The sequence below is a fragment of the Dama dama genome, chromosome 1, assembly GCF_033118175.1.
Source record: "Dama dama isolate Ldn47 chromosome 1, ASM3311817v1, whole genome shotgun sequence".
In the NCBI taxonomy this organism is placed as follows: Eukaryota; Metazoa; Chordata; class Mammalia; order Artiodactyla; family Cervidae; genus Dama; species Dama dama.
Window position 1 is genome coordinate 35,676,977 of NC_083681.1, and position 25,142 is coordinate 35,702,118.

The window sequence follows — 25,142 nt, forward strand, 5'->3', positions numbered from 1 at the left end:
GGCATGGGCACAGGGGATACCAGTTCTTACGGGTCCCACGGTCTGGGGTAGACAAATAGCGATCCGATCTGACTTCCTGCAGGGTATCCCTGGAACAGAGGGAGGGAAGACTAAGCTCAGATATCAGAAAAGGACACGGGAAGAGCTGGTGCTTAGGGGAAGTGCTGAAGGATTAATAATAGTTCACCGGACAGACAAAAGGCAGATCAGCACTCCAGGCAGAGGGGAAAGCTTGGGCAAAGGCCTGGAATGGCAGATTCTCTGGAAATCAGAGCGCAGGGAGCCTTTACAAGACAGATGGGAAGTGAGGCTGGAACGGAAGACTGAGCAGGTGGGAAAGGGTCTGGATTAGGGTGCAAAGGAATTCGGACGTAATAGACTATGGGGAGTCACTGGAGGTTCAGGAGTCAGGAAGTGCTTGTGATTAGATCTGTTTGAGAGTGATGACTGATAGCCCATTTTAAGATGAGGCAACTGAGGTCCAGAGAGGTTAGGTACACTATCTAAGGCCACACAGCCCAAGTGGTGTCAGTCCCTAAACCAGAGCATGTACATCCACCGTTTTTACATCCACTGTTACCCACCCCCTTGCTTGCTCCTGTTTTCTCCCATCTACCCAGGATGACCCCTTCTCAGCTCTCGATGTCCATCTGAGTGACCACCTGATGCAGGCCGGGATCCTTGAGCTGCTCCGAGATGATAAGAGAACAGTGGTCCTAGTGACCCACAAGCTACAGTATCTACCACATGCAGACTGGGTGAGGGGCCAGCAGCGGTCAAACTGTGGCGGGCTATGGTGGGAGAGGCAGTTGGGTGTCTTCAAAGGACTCAATCAGATGTCTCATCAGCAATTGCTGAGGGTCACAGAGCAGAAGAGAGCAGCACTGGATGGCTTCACTCAGGCTGGGCCATCAGGGAGACCTGGCATAGTCCAAGTGTTTGGTGTCACCTAGAGTTGCAGACATCTGCATCCTGACTGGGGGCCTCGTGGATACACACAAGGTCAGCACCAAGAAGTTTCAGAAAGAAGCAGACACTCAGTTCCTACTTCCATTTCCTACCTGGTTTGATGACTCATTCCCCTGTCCTTGGGGAGTGCCCATGTGGACAGGAGAGCCATCTTCCTGCCCACTAGTGCGTCAGATTCAAGTTAGGATTAAACGGGAAATATGGAAACAAACAATGGCAGTAATAGAAATGTCAGTGTCATCAGTAGAATGAAATATCACATCAGTTAAACCCCCATATTCCTCGACATGAAGACAGTAGTTATTTTGCAAATAATTGGAAAGCATTTAGTTTTTAAAATGGAAATCATGTGACTTTTGAAATCGGGGGCTTGCCTGACTCCTACATAAATTTGTCTGTGAAAATGAGGCCCTTCCTAAGCTTCGGGTCTGTGTTAAATGTGTGATAATTCCCCGCAAATAAGTCTTCCTTCTATTGTAGTAAGGTCTTCCCCTCTACTATGAATAAAAACGAAAAAGATCCAGACTTGTCAAAAAAAGCTATTAAAGCAGAAAAAAAGCGGGGGGTGGGGGTGGGATTCCAGATTTTAAAAATAGCTATTAAAGGAGGTATAAGTTTGTGTCTGAGTTTCTGTGGTGACCCTGGTGAGACAATTCAGGACAATCCTTAGTCCAAAGAAGGCAAACACCGAGGTGCCTGGTTCCTTAAGTGAATAGGACTTCAGGGCATCGATCCTTGAACCCCAGCATGGGGTGAATGGGAGTGAGAAGAGCAGGGTGGGTTTCTGGATTAATGATGAGTCTACGTGAGTATAAAACATTGAATGTTTCAAATAAAATTTGTGTTATTGATCCCAAAGAGGCCTCACACATTTAGACCAACAGGTGCTTTGCCAAACACTGGTGGAACCTGTCAGGCCTGCTGTGAGGAGGAGCTAAGGGTAATGAGCTGTTAGCCCATTAAGTGCATGCAAACAGCTGTCATTGCTGGAGTCCTTGGGGGATAACCAGACAATTTGACCAGGATGCACTAATCTGCTCCGCAAACCCTCCTATCAACCACGGGGCAACCATTGAGAACAACCCCCGAGATGTACCGGATTCTAAATCCTGGAGTGTCCTGCTGAGGGCAGTGGGTGAGCTGGAGCCATTTGCGGTGGGGAAGGGATGCGTGCACTGTGCACGTCCGTCTCAGACCCCTCGGTCAGGCAGGGGTATGACCTCCACTCCCCCGCCTCAGCCAGCCCCCAACGAAATTTGTTTCTGCCTTTTTAGATCATCGCAATGAAGGACGGCACCATCCAGAGAGAGGGCACACTCAAGGACTTCCAGAGGTCTGAGTGCCAGCTCTTTGAGCACTGGAAGACCCTGATGAATCGGCAGGACCAAGAGCTGGAGAAGGTGGGTGTAGCCTGGGGGCCAGGCAGCCTGGCCCCTGAGGATAAGGTTCTGCTAGAACTTGAACTCATAAAGGCCTTCCTGCCCTCATTGGCCCTAGGAAACCCCCCACAAACACAAAGGACAGATGTGAGAGCTGGGCATGAAATTGCTCCTACTAGACAGCCAGCACCTGTGCCAGCTACCCAAGGCAGAGTCAGGCCAATGCCTTCCCTATGTCCTGAGATAGTCAGACACCATTTAGTTACAAAGGTTCAGATAACCAACTCAGACTGGCTAAACGAAGAGAAAAAGGGGGTGGGGAGTTGAGGATTTACTGGCTCAGGAAACTAGAATGTCCAGTGATGCTATAGCTTCAGGTGGAGCTGGATCCAGGTGATCAAGCAATATCATCAGGAATCTCATTCTCCCCATCCCTTGGCTCTGCTTCTCTCACACCGGCTTCATTCTCATGGAGGCAGTGAGGGCCATCGGCATCTCAGCCCTCCATTCTTCCAGGTCAGCAGCTCTGCCAGAAAGACAGCGCCTGTTTTATGATAGTTCAGCAAAAGTCCCAGGGCTGACTCCTGTTGGTCCAGTTTGGTCGTGTGCCCATCCTTAACAAATCATTTTGGTCAGGGATATGGAATATGAAGACTGACCAATCCTGGGTCACATGCCCACTCTGGGAGCCAGAAAGAATGATTAGCCCACCTGAATCACAGAGACAGAATAAGGAAGAGGTGTCTCCCACAGGGATACTTGGACACTAGTCACTGATGCAGGGGAAGGAGTAAATTTTGGCAGGCAAACGTGTCCCTCCGGACCCCATTTATCCCCAAGGACTGCAGGCAGGAGCAATTTGGTAACTGCCAGTGGTCGTCACCAGGGGCAGATCCCCCCTACCCCCCTCCCTTTTCCCCTTTGCACACCCTGAGGACATTAGCCAGGCCCCATCTATCTTTCAGGAAACCGTCATGGAGAGAAAAGCTACAGAGCCACCCCAGGGCCTGCCCCGAGCCATGTCCTCCAGAGATGGGCTCCCGCAGGACGAGGAAGAGGAGGAAGGTACAGACAGTGGGACTGGAGTGGAATCATGGCCTGAGGTCTGCTCCACCATGAGGAGACTGAGGGCTGGGGTTCTGGGAGTGGGGAGATGGTGTGCCTCTGATGCATGCCCTCCCTGCCCCGTGCACCTCAGTCTCCCCATCTGTAAGTGGGGCTGATACAACCCCTGGTTCTCTTCAGAGGGGTGTGCAAGGTGAATCCATCAGGGGTTCTTACACCTGCAGAGGACGTGGCTGAGAGCGAGGAGGAGGACAACCTGTCATCGGTGCTGCACCAGCGTGCCAAGATCCCATGGCGGGCCTGTGCCAAGTACCTGTCCTCGGCCGGCATCCTGCTCCTCTCGCTGCTCGTCTTCTCCCAGCTGCTCAAGCACATGGTCTTGGTGGCCATCGACTACTGGCTGGCCAAGTGGACTGACAGTGCCCTGACCCTGAGCCCCATGGCCAGGAACTGCTCCCTCAGCCAGGTGGGTCCGGCAGCCCCAGGGCCAGGGCCAGGGGAGGGGGAGGACTGAGCTCCGGCCGCCCCCCACAGGATGCCAGCCTCATTCTCTGCCAGGCCCAGGAGTGTTCCCTCAACCAGACCGGCTACGCCATGGTGTTCACGGTGCTCTGCAGCCTGGGCATCGTGCTGTGCCTCGTCACATCCGTCACAGTGGAATGGACGGGGCTGAAGGTGGCCAAGAGGTTGCACCGCAGCCTGCTGAACCAGATCATCCTGGCTCCCATGAGGTAGCCCTCTCCCCTGGCTGTGCCTGGCTGTGGGCGAGTCATTGTTCTCTGGGCCTCAGCCCTCCCATCTGTAAAATGGGGATATATCCATACATTCAATCTCTATTGCAGGTCGCTAGATGTGACTCAAGGACATGAGGTGGGAAAAGCCCCCTCCTTGGTGCAGAAAACAGGGAAACTGTCATCTGCTCAGCTACACAGGGTGTTAGAAATGTCACACAGTTAGCTCATGTAATTGCCACAACAGCCCTTCAAATGACCTGCAGGCTCGGCATGAATGTTTCCCCTTTCTGGGCAAGTGCCAACCCCAGTTCAGCTCTCCCCTTCCCTGCCTCTCCTTCCTTGCTCAGCCATTCTGCAGGTTCTGACCCCAGGGTCACACAGGGTTGTTGTTCTAATCCTCTGTAATGGGATCAATCAAAACCCCAAAGGCTGCTTGGTGTGAAAGACGTTTAAAGCTGTCACAGCCCGACTGGCTGCCAACCCAGATTACAAACCCAGCAGGCAAACAAGCAATCTGACCCCTCCTCATCACCCGACCACATTCTCCTCTCTTCAGCCTCATAATCACTCTGTGGCCCACAGACATGGCTTCCAGGTTTGCTTATCCTCTATTTGTCCCAGATCTGTGGTTCTGAAATTCTCTGAGATTGGGCTGATTCCGGGTCACAGGCAGAGCGCTGACAGCTGGAGTGGCCTCGCAGGGTCAGCCAGCTGACAGGCTGTCCCCAGGGCCCCATCCCCACCCACAGGAGAGTCGTCTCTCTGGAGAGAACTCTATGTCCCCAGGAGGACAGCTGCTGAGTGAGGCAGGCCCAGTGAGAAGCAGAGAATGGTGGCAGTGGTCACACATGGGCGGGAGGGTCAGAGAGGCTGGGAAGGGGCCAGCACCTCTTTGGGCAGCCGCGGGAATCCTCAGGGACACAGGCCAGATGTGTACAGACCTACCAAGGCAACTGCCCTGGGAAGGCAGACCTGGGGATGACTCCAGAAATGTGGAAACAAAAAAATAACTACCCTCCTTCAGTAAACAGGAAGGAAATCAATACACGGATGAGTAACTGTCCTCTGATCGCCTCTTAGGTTTTTTGAGACCACGCCCCTTGGAAGCATCCTGAACAGATTTTCATCTGATTGTAACACCATCGACCAGGTACGTAAGATCGCGGTGACGTATGTCCCCAGTCCAAAGAGAAGCCAGGTCCCCAGGAGCTTCTGACGCTGGCTTCCCCAGATCAGCTGATCAGAGCCTTGGGCTAGGAATCTAGTGGGCTCCACCTGATTATAACTGCCTCAGGACCTGGGGCCTCCCCTGGGAGACTCTCTTAATGAGGCCGGAGGAAACCACATCCCTTTGGCTTCTGGCCAAGCCCACTCTGGCTCACAAGAAGGTTCCAGCGTACTCTGCACCAAGGTGACTGAGTTTGTGGAAAACAAGCATTTTGAGTCTGCCTATGTTCTTGTTCTTCATCATACTAAATGGTGAAAAAGCAAAGTCCTAATGCTTGGTCTCAGGGGGCCTACAGTGTAGCTGCAGGGACAAGAGCAAAGCCTGGCAGCAGGTAACATGCTGAAGATGACCCAATACCAAAACTCACCTCCCAGAACTTCCCTGCTGGTCCAGTGGAAGAATGCACCTTCCAGTGCAGAGGATGAGGGTTCCATTCCTGGAGGGGGAACTAAGATCCCACATGTCGTGGGGCAACTAAGCCCACGTGCCGCAACAGCTAAGCCCAGAGGGCCTCAGCTAGAGAGCCTGCAAGCCACAAACTACAGAGCCCAAGAGCTCTGGAACCCGCAGGCTGCTCCCACATACCACAACCAAGATCCCACGTGCCACAACTAAGACTCAATGCAGCCATACATAAAATTTTTTTTTAAGCTTTGGAAAAAAAACTCACCTCCCTTTCTCACCCTCCCTTCCCGCAGCACATCCCGTCCACGCTGGAGTGTCTGAGCCGCTCCACCCTGCTCTGTGTCTCAGCCCTGGCCGTCATCTCCTATGTCACACCGGTGTTCCTCGTGGCCCTCCTGCCCCTGGCTGTCGTGTGCTACTTCATCCAGAAGTACTTCCGGGTGGCATCCAGGTGATGGCAGCACTTGCCAGTGGGGGTGAGGGATAGGAGCTGCTTTGCAACAGGCACTTCAGGTCTGTTATCAGAATCATCGCAGAACTGGTAGAGTCATCTCCCCTTCCCCAAAATGAAAATAGAAATATTCATATTCCACTATCCTAATATAAGCATCTGGCAGCACTACACACTGCAGTTACTGTCTGAACTATTTCATGGGGTGATATGCTCAGGAATGGGGTTGCTAGGTCAGGGCGTATACCTGCGACTATGCCCTTCATTCATTTTGCCAAAATGCTGCCCAGAAGGATTGTATGATTCTAGTGTCCAGGCTGATTGCTGATGCATAAAATCAGAGGGCACCTGATGTGATGGGTCTGATGGCAACCAGACCTCCCAACTCATGTGGGTCCAGAGCAAGGCTAGAAAAATCCTTGACTTGAGGGAGCCTCTCACAGCCTTTTCTCATTGATTACACTCACCTTCATGGGCTATGGAACCATGCATGGCTCTTTCCTACTCAAAATTTTCTAAGAACATTTTCTAAGAAGTTCTTTCTGGGAGTGATTCTATTAAGCTCACAGATCCAAAGATTTGTAGGACCAGTTTTTAAGAGCCTCTAGGCTGGTGTTTCTCAAACTGCCAACCACAACCTATCAGTGGGTCATGATATCAGTATCATAGATCACAACCAGTTTTTCAATGAAATAGAATATATATATAGAAAATATCAGACTGATTCGCCTATAGTAACAGTACGCTTTGCTTGATGAAACCTTTGTTTTGGCTGTGTATGGGTGTGTGGGGGTGGTGGTGTGCATGTGTGTGTACCGATTTGTAATATAAAATGTGTTTGTTACTGGGGTTGTGGTCAGAAAGGTTAAGGATGTCTCCCAAGTACACAGATTTTGTTAGAAATGAGTCAAAATACTGATTGGGTATAATAATAATAATTAAATTTAGATACATTTTGGCTACAACTACCTTGCCCACAAGGATCAAGATCTGTATAAATGGCTTTTTGCCTGGTTGATCCGGAATCCCTTGGTACCCACGAAAAACAAAGTGCATTGATATTCACAAAATTGCAGAGGCTTTTTAAACACTATACAAGCTGTTCTACAAAGTTCATTTCTTCTGCCAGAGAAACCACCCTATTCCCCGCATCCACTCTGGCCGTGGGTGTGGTTTGTCCAGGAAAGCTGCTTCCTGCATTCCACCCTGGCCTCCCGGGCACTAATACACTTGTCAAGGTGCAGATGTGGGGAGCAGGAGCAAATTCTGTTGCCATGGAAACCACTGGCCTTTCCCTCTCAAGGAGCTCTTTAGATCCTGGCCTGTGACATGCCATTACCTGTGGTGGTTATTGGGGAGTTTGGTCCTCTTGTTCCTTTGACTGGCTGTTGAGGTTGTTCACCTCTGAAAGGGAACCAACACTGCCTGCAGAGCCTCACCAGAGTGAGGCGCTGCAGCAAAGCCAGTGGACAGATGCAGATGTGAGGTGGATGACATGCGTGATAATGGTAACCTTTCAGCATGCTCTGCTTAAGCATCTGCATAAACAAGCCCATCCAGTCCTCACGACTGCTTGATGGGGTGGTACCCTCCACTTCCATCTTCACAGGGGAGAAACTGAGGCCCAGAGGGGTGAAGCCATTTGGCCCCACAATAGTAGGGGTGGAGCTAGGATTCAGACCCAGGCTGAGCCCCGACCTACCCTCTTAACCATTCGGCTCTGCTCCCCGCTTCCCCCACAGGGACCTGCAGCAGCTGGACGACACCACCCAGCTCCCGCTGCTCTCACACTTCGCTGAAACTGTGGAAGGGCTCACCACCATCCGGGCTTTCAGGTACCAGATTCACCCTGGAGGGTAGGGGGGTGAGGATGGAACCAGGGTCACAGGTCACGGGATTTGGTTCTCAGGGCTCCGCTTAGGAAGGCCCAGAACACATGTCTCCCAGCCCCTCATCAGGCCCCGAGGCCGGTCCACCCGAGGGGTCAGGTCCACTGGGCTCCAGCTGCATGATCCAGAGGGGAGACTCTCAGACCTGGAGCCAAGCCCAGGGCCTCTGTGAACTAAGGTAAAACGTGAAAAGAGACAAGGCCGAGACAATTCCTCACAAATCTATGCTAGAAAGGCCTTCACGTGTGTGGGCCAACCCTGAGGCCATCTTTCGAGACACTACTGTGAGCCAAACACTAGCACTGCTGAATACTTTACATGCCAGTACTCATTCATTCTGCCCTGCAATCTGACATGGAAAACTTGATGATTCCCATTTCTCAGGTAAGGAAATTGAAGTTCTCTGTAAGTTTCCACAAAGTTCAGATTTGAAGCTGGCTTGTTCATTCAACAAACATTTACTGAGTGTTCACCCAGCCCCTCGCCAGGCAGTGAAAAGATAGAAATAATTCAGATGAGCCCATACCCTGGAGGCATTTATAGCCTATGCTTTGAGCAGGCCAGGACAAACCCATGTGCCAAGTACTCCGAAAGAAAGGCTGTGGTAGCATTGAAGGGAGGCAGTCATGGCAGCCTTCACTGAAGAGGTGGCATTAGTGCTAGGACTCAAAGAGTAGATAAGAGTTCACCAGGTTATAGAAACTTTCCCCAAACGTCAGTGCCCTGCCACCCTCTTGACACTCTGAGTTATGATGTTCATCTTGACAGGGGCATCTCAGGCTGCCTTGGGAGTGGGGGTTGGGGCTGTTGCTCCCCACCTCAGTCTCTGTCTGAAATATTAGAGCATCTCTCCTCTGGATAGACACGTTAGAGACATCTGACCCAGATTCTGGGGCCCTGGTCTCTAAGCCTGAGAGAATGACTCTAGGTTATTTTTAGGATGACACAGCTGCACGGGGCATGACAATAACCATGCGACACTGGCCTTGTGTCCAGGACCCCTAGGGCTCAAGGAGAGGGTCTGAGGAGGCTTGTATCTCCTCCCTCCAACCCCCAAAGTCCAGCTGCCCAGACTCCTGGTACCACACCGCAGCCCCAGTTCGCTCCTTGGGGACCTGAGGCCAGCGGGAAGTCCTCTTTGGGGTCTCATCTGAGGAAAGCAAAGCCGAGTTCTGCCCTGGCCTTGGCCCTGCTCCCTGAACCTCCCCTGCCGCTGTGTGAGCCTGCGCTGTCTTCCCCATGGAAACTCCCTGGAGCCTGGCATGACTCCAGGGTTTCCTCCCAGCTTCGTCCTCTTCTCCAGTCTGAACTCCCCAGTTCTTCCACCCTTTGGACCCCTCAGCACTCCCCAGCCAACCTCTACTCTAACTTTTGGTGATGCTCCTCTTAGAATTGGTATTCTGGAGGTCTTCAGGCTGGGCCTCGGGCAGAGAGATTGTGACTTTCGTTGAGTGGGCCAGACCCCCTTGACAGGATCTGCGTGGATGCCAGCATCCTGCAACTCGCCTCAACCAAGCCTGTGGTCAGCTAGAGAAACTGCTCCTTGGGAGGCCTACTCCACCTTGCACTGACACAGTGGATGATTTTTAAATTTGAATGAAGGACTTTTTAAAATCATCCCTGAAGGTGTTGAATTCATTGGCTTTTGCCCAGCAGCCTGCCCTGCCAAGAGCAAACTAAAGTGTTTATTTATTGGTTGTACACTTCCTGTGTGCCAGGCATGTGTGTGGATTATAACGTTTAATCCTCACAAGAGCCTCATGACATAGGTAGGAGAAGGCCCATTCTACAGATAAGGCTGAGTAACCAGCCCGAGGTCACACAGACAGTGAGAGCTGGTTCTGGGCTTGGGACCCAGGTCTGGCTGACCCTCTGGTTTTCCTGGAAGCCCTACTTTTTCTCCCCAAAAAAGTTTCAAGGATGCCCAACACTGAGTGATTGTTTCAGTTCACATAGGAAATATTACTAGCCCCATGAAAAAACTTAGTTTCAGTCCTGAAACATAGCCAGTAATAGTAATGCTCAGACTCTAGCCTGGCTCTGCATGACCCAAAGTCTGGGGCTCTTTCCACATTCCTTACATCATCACACACCTATCACAGAAGCCCCATCTCACATGCACCTTCATGCACACCCACCCCTCAGGCCAGTCACACACGCTTCAGGCTCTCCAGTTACACAAGCACTCACACATACAGATCTTCAACATGCACTTACTCACTCAAGCCCTCAGACATGTGGTTTCACACTCCCGTAAGACACATCACCCTGCCACACACGCATCTACCCTGTGGTTGGGCAATCACACCCTCTCACACCCCAGAGATTCACTTTGCTCTCCTCAGACACATGGTTCAGACTCAGACCCTTCACCCAGAAATAATCACAGCAGAACAAACACCTTCTGGGAGTGAAAAGCAAATGCGCAACAAGATCTATCTTGAGTCCCTCTGAGTCCCCTCGGTTGTTTCCCTGAGACCATGTTGAGATGGTTTTCCTTTATTCACCATCAAACAAGCACAGCTGCCCACTCCTGTAGGCCTGGCCCAAGGTCTGAAGAGGTGGCCAAGGAGAGTGACACCAAGAGCCCAGGCTGATCAGAGAGGAGGCAGATCCATACAGAGTAACGCAAGGGAGAACATGATGAGGGCACGAGAAGAGGGAAGAAGCCTCCAGAGTTCCTTGTACAGAAAGGTCCCATCTATCTTAGAGGGATAGGAGAAGGTTCGTTCATTCAACAAATATTTATTGACAGTGCCAGGTGCTGGGGATAGGGTTTCCCAGGGGGCACTTGTGGTAAAGAACCTGCCTGCCAATGCAGGAGACATAAGAGACGTGAGTTTGATCCCTGAGTTGGGAAGATCCCCTGCAGGAGGAAAGGGCAACTCACTCCAGTATCTTTGCCTGGAGAATCCCACAGACAGAGGAGCCTTTCAGGCTACAGTTCTTAGGGTCATGAAGAATTAGACACAACTCAGCCACTGAGCACACACAAGTGCTGGGGATACATTAGTGACCAAAACAGACAAGGTCTCCATCCTCATGGAGTCTGCAGTCTAATGAGGGAGATCGATGATAAACAGCTAGAGAAATTAATATATGAGCAGAGATTATGAAACAAACAGGCTGCAGAGATGGAGAACAGTAGGCCAGGAAAGGCTACTCCGAAGAGATGTCATTTAAGGTAAAGCCTGAAGGTTGAGAGAAATCAGCCTTGGGTAGAGCAGAGGAGAAAGCATTCCAGGCAAAGGGAACAGCATGATAAAAGGCCTTGGGTGGGGAGGAACTTGGCATTGTCACAAAACTGAAAAAAGGCAAGCAATGTAATAAATTACTTTGCTGTCACTTCTGTGGCTGCAACGCAGTGAGCAAGGGGATTTGTGGCATGGAAGGAGGCTGGTGAAGTTGGCAGGGGCTGGTTCCCAAAGGCAAGAAGGTGGTTCTTTATCCTAAAAAGTCTTTCATATTCCTAGCATTGGAGAGATAGGATGCAATTCATGCTTTGGGAAGCTTATGCTGGCTGTTGTGTGGAGAGTGGACTGTAGAGAGATGGCAGGTAGACCGGTTAGGAAGCTGATGCTATGGTCCAGGTAAGTTTGTGGAGGGCAAGAAGCAGGCGAGAGGCAGGCAGAGAGGCAAGGGGAGTGCTGGAGGAAGACAGAAGAGGACTGAGGGATTGGATGTGAATCAGATGACTGGATGTGAATCAGGTTTCTGGCCTGAGCAACGGGGTGGGTGGAGGAGCCCTTTAGTGTAAAAGAGAAGCCCTACAGAGAACTGGTCTTGGAGTGAAAACGAGAGTCTGAAGGAGGTGGTGCTCTTGACAGGTATGAATAAGAAGAAGGGAGCTGGGAAGGCATTCCAGAGAGGAGTGGCATACATCAGGTGGCAGAGGTGGCATGTTTCAGGGCTGCAGGTGAGGAGGGTCCCAGGGACTGCATGGACCAAGATTATTCCCCCTCACCCTCCTCATCCTCCATCCAGGTACGAGGCCCGGTTCCAGCAGAAGCTCCTTGAATACACAGACTCCAATAACATCGCCTCCCTCTTCCTCACGGCCGCCAACAGGTGGCTAGAAGTCCGCATGGCAAGTGCCTCCCCCCACCCACCACCAGCCCCGGGACAGGGGGCTCTGATAGCGCTGTGCTGCCAGAGCAAGGGCCAAACAGGGGCCGGAGGGCGGGAAGGAAGGATGGATGCCGACTCAGGTGCACACACGGGGGTGGGTGTCAAGCCCTCCTGCTTCTCCCAACCCTGGGGGTCCTCCCTCTCTCACTGCCTGGAGGCTCGTGTGTCTGAGGTTGTGGGCCCAGAGGGAGAACAGTTGCGCGTTGAGCTGTGACAAGTGTGTGTGTGTCTGAAGTGGGTCATGTGGCATGTGGGGCCAGCTGGTGAGGTATGCGTGTTGGGCATGGGGTTGGGGAGCACTGCTGTGTGCACACGGTGTCTGCTGGGCTCCAACCTTCACGCCCTCCTGTGTGTCTGAGGATGTGTGTGTGCAGTGCGGGGCTGGGATTCAGTCTCAGCTGAGCTGCTCTCTGTCCTAAGAGAGTGAGGTGGGTTGGGGCAGAGGGGCATGCTGTGGCTAAAGCACCCACCGAGGGCCCAGGCCAGCCTCGCTCCCTCCGCAGGAGTACATTGGTGCGTGTGTGGTCCTCATCGCGGCCGTGACCTCCATCTCCAACTCCCTGCACAAGGAGCTCTCTGCTGGCCTGGTGGGCCTGGGCCTCACCTACGCCCTAATGGTGAGTGGTGACAGGCGGGGCAGGAGAGGGGGTAGACACCAGCAGACAACAGAGGGCACCCCCCTCCCCCGACTGAGACACTCCTGGGCCTTCCCCCCAGCTACACCGAGTCTGATGCCAGAGGGACCATGTGGGCAGGAAGGCTCCCTGCAGGTCCCCACCCCTTCCCCCAGGCCTGGGCCCCAGATGGGTGCTGGGTGAGGATCCACATTCACTGTAGCCCCCAGGGAGGGCCCCGTGGACCGCCAGCAGTGGGCAGCAGAAGGCACCCTGGGCTGTAAGAAGAGCCATCCCAGGGCCCAGGGACGGGACCAGGTGACCGGCTCGCTCCCCACAGGTGTCCAACTACCTCAACTGGATGGTCAGGAACCTGGCGGACATGGAGCTCCAGCTGGGGGCCGTGAAACGCATCCATGGGCTGCTGAAAACCGAAGCGGAGAGCTATGAGGGGCTGCTGGGTGAGGGGTGTGGGAGGACTCCCAGGGAAAGGGCCCAGCGTGGATGTGTGTTTGGGTTGATGAGGCACGAGGAACCTGGGGTGGGGGGCACTCCTGGATGCTGGCTGTGGCCCATGCCTGGCAGCTGAGCCCCCCACCATCGGTCCCCAGCACCATCGCTGATCCCCAAGAACTGGCCGGACCAGGGCAAGATCCAGATCCAGAACCTGAGTGTGCGCTACGACAGCTCCCTGAAGCCAGTGCTGAAGCATGTCAATGCCCTCATCTCCCCCGGACAGAAGGTAGGGGCAGGGAGAGCTGGACAGCACCCCCAGGGCCACCTTCTGACCCTCCAGGCCTTGCATCCATCCAGACGCCCAGTCTCCCAGCCCTGGGCCTCTCCCCTTCTCCTCCTGCTGCCCCCACTCACCCACCAGGGAGACGGACACAGACTCAGAGGCGCTTTGTCAGGGCCCCCTGCAAATGGCCAGGGGCTCTCCCAGGACACTGGTCCCCGAACTTCAGAGCAGAATCCTGGAGCAGAGAGCGAGGGCCTGTCCTGAGGAGGGAGCCCCCCGTCTGGCACTCTGATCTGACTTTGATTGACCCCCTCTGCCTTTCCTCCTGTCTCTCTCACTTCATCATTGTCTGTGGCTGCCTGTCTTACTCTCCCTGACCTTTCGATACACTCTGTCCCTGCCTCTCTGGTCCTTCTGTATGGCCATCTCTGTCTCTGGGTTGGTCCCTGATGGTCATTTCTGTAGGGATCCATGGGCAGGAATCTATGGAATAAGGGGTGACTCCAGTTTAAGGGGGGCATGCCTTGCACACCGCACTCAGCCACCCCTGTGCCCTCCTGCCACACCCCACTGAGAGTGCCCCCAGGGCCCCCAACTCCCCTGAGGCCCTGTACCAGCCACACCCACATGCAGCCAGGCAAGCCGGAGCCCCCCTCTGGAGCCACTGCAGGAAACAAGCCCGAACCCGGGACCAGCCCTGGCTGAAGAGACACTCTCACGCCCGCACAGCCCAGAGCCAGCCCTCACGGCTCCCAGCTGCCCCAGTGCCCACAGCGTGGCTGCTCCTCTCCTTCCAGATTGGCATCTGCGGCCGCACAGGCAGTGGGAAGTCCTCCTTCTCTCTCGCCTTCTTCCGCATGGTGGACATGTTCGAAGGTGAGTTGTATGACAGGCATCCCACAGCCACCAGACGGGATCTCAGTCCTGGGTTTGCTCAGAAGTCGCAGAAGGCCCAGCCATTGCTGCCTTCCCCTGCATCCTCGCTGGGACCCGGGTCCCAGGCGGACCCTGTCCCCAGCGCCATCATCTCCCCGCTCCCTGGTGCCCCGCCTGTGACGCTGTCTGCACACAGGGCGTATCATCATCGACGGCATCGACATCTCCAAGCTGCCGCTGCACACTCTGCGCTCGCGCCTGTCCATCATCCTGCAGGACCCCGTCCTCTTTAGCGGCACCATCCGGTGAGCCGCCCACCCCACTGCCAGGCCCACCCCAGCCCCAGGCCCAGCTCCACTCCTCCAGAGCTGGGCAGAGAGAGGAGAGAATGGCAAGGCCAGGGGCAGCCCTGCTCCAGCTCGGGCATGAAGGCTTGGCACTGGCTCTTTAGAGCTGCCCCCTCATGCCTTTCTCTTTCCTGCTGCGCCCAGGTAGGGGTCCCCCACCCCTCAGGCCTGGGATGCTTTCCTCCCCTACCCGACAGCCAGCAGCTTGCTGCCCCCTCCCAGCCGGGCCCCAAGTCAATCAGGTCCCTCACTGCTCCCTTTTCCAGCCTTGCCCACTGCACATACCCTGGGAATGGAGCCAGGACCCTGCTCCCCTCCCCAAGGGCTTTGTATGTCACCCTCCAGATTCAACCTGGACCCAGAGCGGAAGTGCTCCGACAACACGCTGTGGGAGGCCCTGGAGATAGCCCAGCTGAAGCTGGTGGTGAAGGCGCTGCCGGGAGGCCTTGGTAACTACTCCCGGCTGAGCAGTGGCCGGGCAATCAGGGACACCTGTAAGGGCTAGGGACGGACGACTCACACCCACATCTTAACTTCACCCACAGTTTAGAGTCTAGGGTCTGGCAGGACCCCAGAAACCATTAAGTTCTACCTCTTACCATACAGAAGTTCAGATAAGTCATATGACTTTTCCCAGGTCACACAACTGGTCAGTTCAGGATCTGGCCCCTCCTGCAGGGCACAGGGGGGACAGTAAGGGTCACTGTGACACAGAACTTGCAAGCCCCTGATACCATGCCCTGTCCTCCTCATCCACCTGCTTGTCCTGTTCCACCCTGAGGAAGGAGAGGACTGACTCAGGGATCACAGGCACAGCTTACTCATTGAAGCTACTGAGAAGAGTCTGTCCCCAGCCTGGGGGGTGGGGGGTCAGCAGAGCCTTGGTGTACCTGCTGCAACCCCTGGGGCAGTGGGGGCCAGCCAAGCCCTGGCTTCAGAAAATTACCCCACCATGGCCCACACACATGCCTGACATACACACCTCCTCCCAGTACTGCCCAGGGCCACAGCCGCGCCTAACTCCAGGGGACATGCTTCTCTTTGTCACTCCTGTAATTCCTGTGTTGTGTTAGGTGCAGCCACCCTGCACACACCTCTACCCACGACACACACCTACATGTTAGCCCCTGCACACACATTCCCACACAAGCCACTCCATCCACTCAACTCACAACGCAGGGTTAACTCAGCCCTCCCTGGGGGTGTTTTCAGATGCCATCATCACAGAAGGCGGGGAGAACTTCAGCCAGGGCCAGAGGCAGCTGTTCTGCCTGGCCCGGGCCTTCGTGAGGAAGACCAGTATCTTCATCATGGACGAAGCCACAGCTTCCATCGACATGGCCACGGTCGGTGCTGGGCACACCCATGGGGCAGGGGTCTTGGAGAGGGTTTTCAGGGGGTGTTAGGGAGAAGTTCAGAAAGTAGTCCTGAAGTTCAGGTTGCCCTTAACATCAAGGTTCATTTGGGGCAGAAAAGGCAAAGAATGAGGGACCCTGATTTCAGCAGTCTTAGGGCATGTTTATAACACACATATACACAAGCTGCACAGGGACCCACAGACTTCACACCCATCCCCACCAGACAGCACACCCAGACACACTCACAGCCTGCATGCATGCACACATGCACACACACAGCTGAGCTCCCAACAGGCAGAGCCCAGCCCCTGAATGCTGGGAACCTGGTCGGTCCTGTGGGGACTAGAGCCCCAGGTAGGGGGCAGGGCTGGGTTTGGGGTCACATGGCGACTGGGCCAAAAGCCAGGCCAGACCCCACCCACTGGTCAGGTGAGCCAACATCTGCTGCTCCACCTGGCAGGAAAACATCCTCCAGAAAGTGGTGATGACGGCCTTCGCAGACCGCACCGTGGTCACCATCGCGGTAAGGGGCCCACTGATGGGGTGCAGGGGGGACACCCAGAGAGAGGGCTGACCTCCTGAGGGCAGCCTCTGGGCTCACCTGCGCCTGGTAGTCGAGAGAGAGCCCCGGGCAGTGCAGAGCAAGCAGTCTGGCAGGCTTGCAAGGAGCCTGGATTGCAGGATTTGAGGTATAGGAAGGTTTGCACCCACACTTCCCTCAGACCTTCCCTCTTTTTCCAGGTCCCAGGGTCCACCCCTGTCCCAAGACCCTGCAAGCTAGGCTAGGGTTACTTCTCCAGAGCAAATGGGAGATGTGGGTGCTGGGGGTCTCTGAGCAGATCTGAGACCTGGTGAGGGAGAAGGTGGCATTAGCGGATGGAGGGTTTGGAGTCCCACCCCGGGAAAGGGCAGTCACCACAGACAGAGGACATTCTAGCCACATGCCTCCTCCTCCAAGATGCAGGAGGGATGCCTCAGTGGCCCCAGCCCTGCCCGCACCACACTGACAGCCCCTCCTGCCCCACCCAGCACCGCGTGCACACCATCCTGAGTGCAGACCTGGTGATTGTCCTGAAGCGCGGCGCCATCCTTGAGTTCGACAAGCCAGAGAAGCTGCTCAGCCGGAAAGACAGTGTCTTCGCCTCTTTTGTCCGTGCTGACAAATGACCTACCACAGCCCAAGTGCCGTCCCTGCCCCACCCTCCTGCCTGGGTTTTCTAACTGTAAATCCCTTGTAAATAAAGAGATTGGTTATTTCCTACTGAAGGCCAGAGGTCGTGGGTCTGGTGGGCAGGGACTGGGGTGGGCCGTGGGTCCCATGGATGCAGTCTGACTTTAGCATCAAGTAGACCTAAGGAAGCTGTGTGAGTGTGGCCGAAAGCACTTTCCCTCATCTGTGAAATGAAGGCTGTCTTCATCAGCTAGGTTGTGTTCTGCCGTAGCAAAACACCATAGCCTGGGTGGCTTAAACAGCAGAAATTTACTTTTGACAGTGCTGGAGAGTGGAAGTCCAAGATCAGAGTGTCACTGGCTTGGTTTTTCCTGAGGCCTCTCTCCTTCTAGCTGCATCTGCGCATGGCCTTTCCTCTGTGTGCACCCCTGGTCTCTCGCTCTCCTTATTAGGAATCTAGACATATTGGATGAGGCTGCACTCCTGTGACTCATTTAACCTAATTACCTCTTCACTGGCCCTATCACATTGGAGGCTCCAAGATACGAATTTGGGGGTTATAGTATTTTTGTGATTATCTCATCAGATAAGGTGGCAGATCTTCATACAGTCCCTTTTCCTTCTTACTTTAATTCTTGGGTTAAAATTGTGGGTCCCCAGGTACCCTGGACCAGTGCATTTAAATTACAAATGACAAGAACCCAACTCAAAGTGGCTTTAAAAAAAAAACTGGAATTTCTTATCCTATGTGACTGAGAAGGTTAGGAGGTGTACTACTTCAAGCATGGCTGGATCCAGGTGTTTGCCATCAGGGCTGATGGATTCCGTCTTCCTGTCCCTCACCCATGACAGATGGCTACTAGCACCTGCAGTGTACACCCTACCCCTCTGAAAAAGAGGGGGGCCTGAATCACATGTCCCCCACTCCATCCCACACATAGGGACATTCAGAAGTTGAGAAAGGGTGGCCCATCAGAGGGAAAGCACAGTACCTATACCACAAGTCAGCCAGGTCACTATTGGGAGATGCTGGGCCCAGACACGGGGGAGACTACAACAGTTGTCCTCAGACTCCACAGGCATCATGAGATGGGAGTGCACACCTATCCTGGCAAGAAAGGAAGATGCTCATTTCCATATCGATTTATTATCATTTATATGTTCTGTACTGAGTCCTGGGGTGCAGATGCAGGCGTCTTGGCCTGCAGCCTTGTCCTTTGCAAGGGGGTCAGAGTCAGACAATGTAAGGGAAACCCACCAGTCATTGGAGAGGAGCCCAGCACAGACCCTTCTAGATGTTCTAGGAGCCAGAGGAGCTCAGAAGGAAGAGCTCTGTGAGACCTGGCAGGGTGCCTGGGAGAGGCAGGATTGAAGCTGATCATGGGAAGGGTAGGAATTTTATCTAAGTAGAGGGTTAAAGAAAAAGGCCCAAGATGGTGAGGGAGAACAAAATCAGAGAGCCTTGAACACCACGACCAACCAAAGGTCTGGGACAAGCCTATGCACAATAGGAAAGTGAAGAAGGTCTCTAGTGAGAAAGAGACCTGACAAATGCAGTGTTGGGGGGAGATAAGTATGAGGAGGTGCAGGATGGAGCACAGCAGGAGGCTGAGCCCTCCGGGTGGGGAGCAAGCCTTCCTGCAAAGGGAAGAGCAAGGAATAGCTGAGGCCTCAGGGCCACCCTGTGAGGCAAGTCCTAGCCTTCCCAGCTCTGAGATGCCTCAGAGATGTCTCTGGGGGCCCAGCAACTCCCTCCGCTGGGAAGGAGCAGAGCAGAGCCTAAGAAGGGAAAAAAGGATTCCCAATCCTCATGTCTATGACCGCCCCCCGCCCCAAGGGATTAAAGGAAAGTAGCATAGGCACAGGGGCACATCACAGCTCACACTGAAGTTTTGCAGAGATGCCCAAGGTCATCTTAACCTAAATCTCTCTATAGCACCCTTGATGGTCCACCAACCATGACATGGACACCCCACTGATGAGGGTCGATCTCTGGTTATTAGAACTGACTTTTCCATACATGTATGATGATTCCCTGGTGGCTGAGACAGTAAAGAACCCACCTGCCTCTAGGGGTCGGGAAGATCCCCTAGAGAAGGGAATGGCAACCCACTCCAGTATTCTTGCCTGGCAAATCTCATGGACAGAGAAGCCTTGTGGGCTACAGTCTATGGGGTAGCAAAAGAGGTGGACATGACTGCGTGACTAATACTTTCTTTCACTTTCTTTTCCATACATGAAATCAAAACCTGCCTCTGTTCCACTCACTGTCTATACCGATTCTATATTTTGAGCCACACAAAATAACTAGTCCATCCCCCTTGGACACCAAGGGTTTCGGCAATAGTACCCAAACTCCCTGGGAAGGCTCTCCAAGGCTTCTTTTCTGTTGGCTGAACAGCTGTAGTTGCCCCCGAGGTTTCCTGTGTAACTCTGTCTCCTTGAGCTCCCCTCTCTACTCATCCTGTTTTCCCCTCCCCATCCTAAGCATTGCATCTCTGGTCAGTTCAGTCACTCAGTCATATCTGACTCTTTGCAACCCCATAGACTGCAGCATGCCAGGCTTCCCTGTCTATCACTAACTCCCAGATCTTGCTCAAACTCATGTCCATCAAGTTAGTGATGCCATCCGACCATCTTATCCTCTGTCATCCCCTTCTCCTCCTGCCTTCATCTGCATCTCTGGTAACACAGCCCCAAATCATGCTTACCATGAGTAGTAGAGGGAGCCCAAGGCACAGAACAACCCGAGGTAGATGCCTGCAGTAGAAACACCATTCCTCTTCAGGCCAAAAAGTTGAGCCCTCCCTGCGCCCCCCCACACACAGTGCCCAAAACAGCACTTTGACACAGCTCCTCAGATCCAGGTGCCTCCAACAACCTAAGGCAGACAAAATCATGTACCCTAGGAGGTGTAAAGCAAGCACCAGTAGCTTAAGTGCGTGCGGACTCAGTCGTATCTTTACAACCCCATAACTGTGGCCCGCCAGGCTCCTCTGTCCATGAGATTTTCCAGATAAGGATACTGGAGTGGGTTGCCATTTCCTTCTCCAGGGGGGTCTTCCCGGCCCAGGGATCGAACCTGTGTCTTCTGCATCTCCTGCATTGGCAGGCTGATTCTTTACTGCTGAGCCATCCTGGAAGGCGCCGGTAGCTCAAACCCTCTTTAAACTGCAGGGGTGGTTTTAAAAGGATGGGTCATGACTGAAGAAGATGCAACCACCCAGGCTTCTGGGCTTAAGCATCCAGCATTCCCTGTAGTGGGTGTTAAACTGTGTTTTTACACCTACTAAGGTACTTTTTTCCGGAGAGGAAGTCCGTAGCTTTTATCGGATTCCCAAAGAATCCGTGACTCAGAAAATACTAAAAAGCCTCGCCAAGGAGAAGAAGCCGTCTGTTGAGAAGTCCTCCATCCACCTAATCTGCGCCCCCCCCCCCCCGCCGCCCCCTAATCTGCCCCCCGCCCCAGTCGCCAGGTTGGTGACACAGTTCCTCTATCTCATTTCGCGGGGAACCCACAAAGCCCAGGCAGATACTGGCACAACCGAGGATGGGAAAATTGGAGTAGGAGAGCCGGGACCACAGGGAATCTGCCCCCAGAAAGGGAGAGCGGGTCGCGACTCCCTTCACGCCCCTCACCCCGCCCTAATTTCCTAGTGTGAAGGCTGGGAGGAACCTCTTCGGTCCATCTGATTGGGCAAAGTCCCCAAGCCAGACAGCGAGCTCGGGAGAAGGCAGGCGGGGGTGCTGAATGGCGAGGGGCGGGGCCTGCGCCGGGGCCCGCCCGCCCTCCGGCCCAGGAATAGGTCGGGCTCCCCCTGGCGGCCCCCGGCCCGCACTCCACGCCCCGGGCGCCCGGTGTCCTCAATCCTCCACCCCACGGTCGGTCTCCGCGGGCCGACTGACGGACAGACGGGCCGCAGAACGACCCGCCGCGGGCGCCCGGGCGGCAGGAGGGGGCGGGGAGGCGAGGACTGCAGCTTGAGGAGCAGGAGCAGGTGCTGTGGCGACGGGCGGGCGGAGCAGGGACGGAGCGGCGGGCGGGGGCGCGGCGCCGGCGTGCGTGCGGCGGGCGCGGGGCCGGGAGGCCGCCACTGCGAGTTGAGCCCCGCCGGGTCGCGCCGGGGCGAGGGGATCTGGAGTGGGGCCGGGTGGACGGGCGACTCTGGAGGGCGCAGGATCCCAAGGAGACAGAGAGGACGAGAGCTGGAGGGCGCATCGCAAATCGGCGAGAGCGCTTCGCGGGGTGGGGTAGGAAAAGAGGGAGCGTACCTGGAGGGGAGACCGTGTGAAACTGGAGCTTGGAGGGGAGCCCAGGGCAGCAATGGGCCAGACAGGAGACACGGTGGACGTTGTGTGAGGTCTGGTCAGTCGGTAAGATCCGGAGGTGTGACGTTCCCAGGTGGGAGAGGTGGGTTGAGAAGGAAGGCTCGGTGGGGAGAAGGGGTCCTAGGAAGACGCCTAGGGGTCGCCAGCGGCTGGAGGAGAGTTGACCTGGGATCCAGCGCCAGGTGTCGAACAGGCAGAGTGGAGGTGATTCAGTAGGCAGTGGGCAGGTGGGCTGAGGTGTGAGGCTGGTATAAGGAAGTGAAGCAGGGGCCAGGTGGAGGTGAGGATGAGTCGAGTCTAGCTGGAGAGGCATCTCAGAAGTAAGACCAGTGCAGACTGAGGGTGGTCCCAGGGCGGGAACCCCACAGTAGGGAGAAGGCTCAGTCAGGGGTTGCCCCCCTCCTCCATGGGGGAGGCCTCTACCTGGTGGTCCCTGGAGCCATGCTGTCCCGCAAAGGCATCATCCCCGAGGAGTATGTGCTCACGCGACTAGCCGAGGACCCCGCAGAGCCCCGGTACCGTGCCCGTGAGCGGAAAGCCCGCTTCGTATCCAAGAACGGCAACTGCAACGTGGCCCACAAGAACATCCGGGAGCAAGGCCGCTTCCTACAGGACGTGTTCACCACGCTGGTGGATCTCAAGTGGCCATACACGCTGCTCATCTTCACCATGTCCTTCCTGTGCAGCTGGCTGCTCTTTGCCATGGTCTGGTGGCTCATCGCCTTTGCCCATGGTGACCTGGCCCCTGGCGAGGGTGCCGCTGTGCCCTGCGTCACCAGCATCCACTCCTTTTCGTCTGCCTTCCTTTTCTCCATTGAGGTCCAGGTGACCATTGGTTTTGGCGGCCGCATGGTGACTGAGGAGTGCCCTCTGGCCATCCTGATCCTCATTGTGCAGAACATCGTGGGGCTCATGATCAACGCCATCATGCTGGGCTGCATCTTCATGAAGACGGCCCAGGCCCACCGGCGAGCCGAGACCCTCATCTTCAGCAAGCATGCAGTCATCGCCCTGCGCCACGGCCGCCTCTGCTTCATGCTGCGCGTGGGTGACCTCCGCAAGAGCATGATCATCAGTGCCACCATCCACATGCAGGTGGTACGCAAGACCACCAGCCCTGAGGGTGAGGTGGTCCCCCTCCACCAGGTGGACATCCCCATGGAGAATGGTGTGGGTGGCAATAGCATCTTCCTGGTGGCTCCGCTCATCATCTACCACGTCATTGACGCCAACAGCCCGCTCTATGACCTGGCGCCCTGCGACCTGCACCACCATCAGGACCTTGAGATCATCGTCATCCTGGAAGGTGTGGTGGAAACCACGGGCATCACCACCCAGGCCCGCACCTCCTACCTGGCCGACGAGATCCTGTGGGGCCAACGCTTTGTACCCATTGTGACCGAGGAGGATGGCCGCTACTCCGTGGACTACTCCAAGTTTGGCAACACCATCAAAGTGCCCACGCCAGTCTGCACGGCCCGCCAGCTTGAGGAGGACCCCAGCCTGCTGGATGTCCTGACCCTCGCTCGTGGGCCCTTACGCAAGCGCAGTGTGGCCGTGGCCAAGGCCAAGCCCAAGTTCAGCATCTCTCCAGACTCCCTGTCCTGAACTCTGCTCCTTTGGGCCCCCTCCTTATGTGTGCGCACGCCAGTGTGGCATGGTATGTAGAGCGGACGTGGTGTGGGCCCCTTGGCCAGGCCAGGACCTGGTATGAGGCTGGGCCCTCCAGCTCAGCCTCCCTGCCTGCTGCTCGCCCAGGGTGTTACAAGGCACTTGTCGCTACTCTATTTCTGGCCTCAGCAGGAGCCTGCACTGGGTTATTTTTGTCCCTGCTCCTCCCAGCCCTAACTCAGGACTGGCTCATCCCCCTCCCCTGCCCTAGACTGACAGAGCTGTGGAAAGGGTCAGGCCCTAAAGTTGGGTCTCCATCTAGTCCTGGGCCCCCACGACTGACTGGCCGCAAGCTGGGCAGGTGGCTGGGGAAGAACAGGCTCCAAATTGAAGGCCTGCTGCCCCGTTTCTGTGGCCCCAAGAGATGCCTGCAGTGAGGCCGCAGCCCCTACTTGGTCCCTGAAAAAGTGATGGACAAAAGGGTGGGCCTGGCCTGCTAGGGAGGGCAGGTGATGAGGGAGCACAGTCGAGCTGGAGGGCTGGAGATGGGGAGCCCCTGCCCCCCGGGCAGGCTCAGCAGATAGGAAACGTCACTGAGGGGCTTAGCTTTCTGAGCCCTGCTCGGGCACGGGGAGGAGAGATGGGCCGCTTGCCACTGACCTCAAAGCTCTTTTAATGGGGGCTCCATGGCCCAGAGCTGCTGCGCCTGCCTGCTCCCATTCTGTCCCCCACCCTGGGAGGCTGTGGACTGAAACAGGCTGAGAGAGACTGGGGTCCTGGGCCCACGACAGGCCTGGCCTGTGCTCTGCCCTGGCCCCTCACCAGGGGCTGCTACTCACTTTGTCAAGAGGGTGTCCTTAGAGAGCCTTTGGATTGCTAGAAGAGGAAATGGTGGAAAGCACAGGATGGTGGGGGTGGGTGAGGTCCCTGAGGCTAAAAGGCCATTGATTGTGACCAGCTTGACCCCAAGCCAGACTCTTGGAGCAGTGCTATGTGTACTTGCCCAGAATTCTGCCTTCTTTGCCGTCAATAAAGCCTACCCCTTTGTGACCTAAACTCTGGGCTATTCTTGCTGGTGGGCAGGGAGGGCAGGGACTGGTTGCTGCCAGCCCACATTTCAGAGGCTCCAGGGACCCTAGCTGGGAGGCCAGGAAAGGGACCTGGGGTTGGTCCTCTTCCGCTGTTCAGGGACACTTCCCTTCTCTGCCTCTGGGAGCCCAGCCCTTCCAGCCTGTCTAACCGTCTCGATTGGGCACTGATAAAGCTTGCAGCCCTGAGCCCTGCCTCCACTCCCAGGGATCTGCCAGGAGGCTAAGGTGCTCAAGGAAAGAGGCGGGGACGTCACGGGCCTTACTGTGGCGACTGGAGCATTAGCTCTCAAAACAAGTGCTTTCGTTCACACCCTGGCTCGAGTTCTCAGGCTTCACCTAATGTAACCTGTCTGCTTCAGTTGCCTCATGTATAAAGTGGGGCTACTGATAGTACCTACCTTATAGAATTGTTTTGGGAGTAAATGAAGAACATATGTCAAATGCTTGAGTGCCTCGTCCATAGTAAGTGCTCAATAAATGTTAACTGTTGAGACTGCTGTTGAATCAGCTACGTGATAAGACAACTGAGCAAGTGAATGCTAAGAGAGAAAGTGCTATTATATGTCCCCTAGTGAGGAGTTTCTGTGCTTAAACGTACCTTCTACACTGTGTCCCCATCCAGCTCAGACCCTGACAACAGGGCCTGTGCCAGCACCTATTACCTGCGCTTCTTTCTCTATCTCAACCCTCTGGACTCCATCTGCCATGTGGCGACCAGAGTGGTCTTATTAAAAGACTTCATTCTCTCCAACATCAAG

The 25,142-nt window shown here is 55.0% G+C and overlaps 2 protein-coding genes across 2 annotated transcripts in view; both read left to right on the top strand.

Annotated features, from left to right (window-relative positions):
• Window positions 1-17,383, top strand: part of ABCC8 (ATP binding cassette subfamily C member 8) — a 78,354-nt gene extending 60,971 nt beyond the window's left edge. Inside the window, exons 22-39 of the mRNA XM_061131196.1 lie at window positions 621-758; window positions 2,244-2,369; window positions 3,314-3,413; window positions 3,638-3,879; window positions 3,948-4,144; window positions 5,228-5,297; window positions 6,074-6,231; window positions 7,974-8,066; window positions 12,105-12,207; window positions 12,752-12,865; window positions 13,203-13,323; window positions 13,474-13,604; window positions 14,399-14,477; window positions 14,674-14,782; window positions 15,170-15,273; window positions 16,037-16,170; window positions 16,643-16,705; window positions 17,212-17,383. Coding sequence (XP_060987179.1) covers window positions 621-758; window positions 2,244-2,369; window positions 3,314-3,413; window positions 3,638-3,879; window positions 3,948-4,144; window positions 5,228-5,297; window positions 6,074-6,231; window positions 7,974-8,066; window positions 12,105-12,207; window positions 12,752-12,865; window positions 13,203-13,323; window positions 13,474-13,604; window positions 14,399-14,477; window positions 14,674-14,782; window positions 15,170-15,273; window positions 16,037-16,170; window positions 16,643-16,705; window positions 17,212-17,349 — 2,220 coding nt within the window. The 3' untranslated portion in view covers window positions 17,350-17,383. The remainder of the gene's footprint in view (window positions 1-620; window positions 759-2,243; window positions 2,370-3,313; window positions 3,414-3,637; window positions 3,880-3,947; window positions 4,145-5,227; window positions 5,298-6,073; window positions 6,232-7,973; window positions 8,067-12,104; window positions 12,208-12,751; window positions 12,866-13,202; window positions 13,324-13,473; window positions 13,605-14,398; window positions 14,478-14,673; window positions 14,783-15,169; window positions 15,274-16,036; window positions 16,171-16,642; window positions 16,706-17,211) is intronic.
• Window positions 17,384-21,679: 4,296 nt separating this feature from the next.
• Window positions 21,680-24,776, top strand: KCNJ11 (potassium inwardly rectifying channel subfamily J member 11). Its single transcript, XM_061131320.1, has one exon. The coding sequence runs from the start codon at window positions 22,124-22,126 to the stop codon at window positions 23,288-23,290; it is 1,167 nt and encodes a 388-aa protein (XP_060987303.1). The 5' UTR covers window positions 21,680-22,123; the 3' UTR covers window positions 23,291-24,776.
• Window positions 24,777-25,142: the final 366 nt, after the last annotated feature.

What these genes read in the sequence shown, in the direction of transcription:
- KCNJ11 (XM_061131320.1), top strand. Translation starts at nt 22,124, where the DNA reads ATGCTGTCCCGCAAAGGCATCATCCCCGAGGAGTATGTGCTCACGCGA.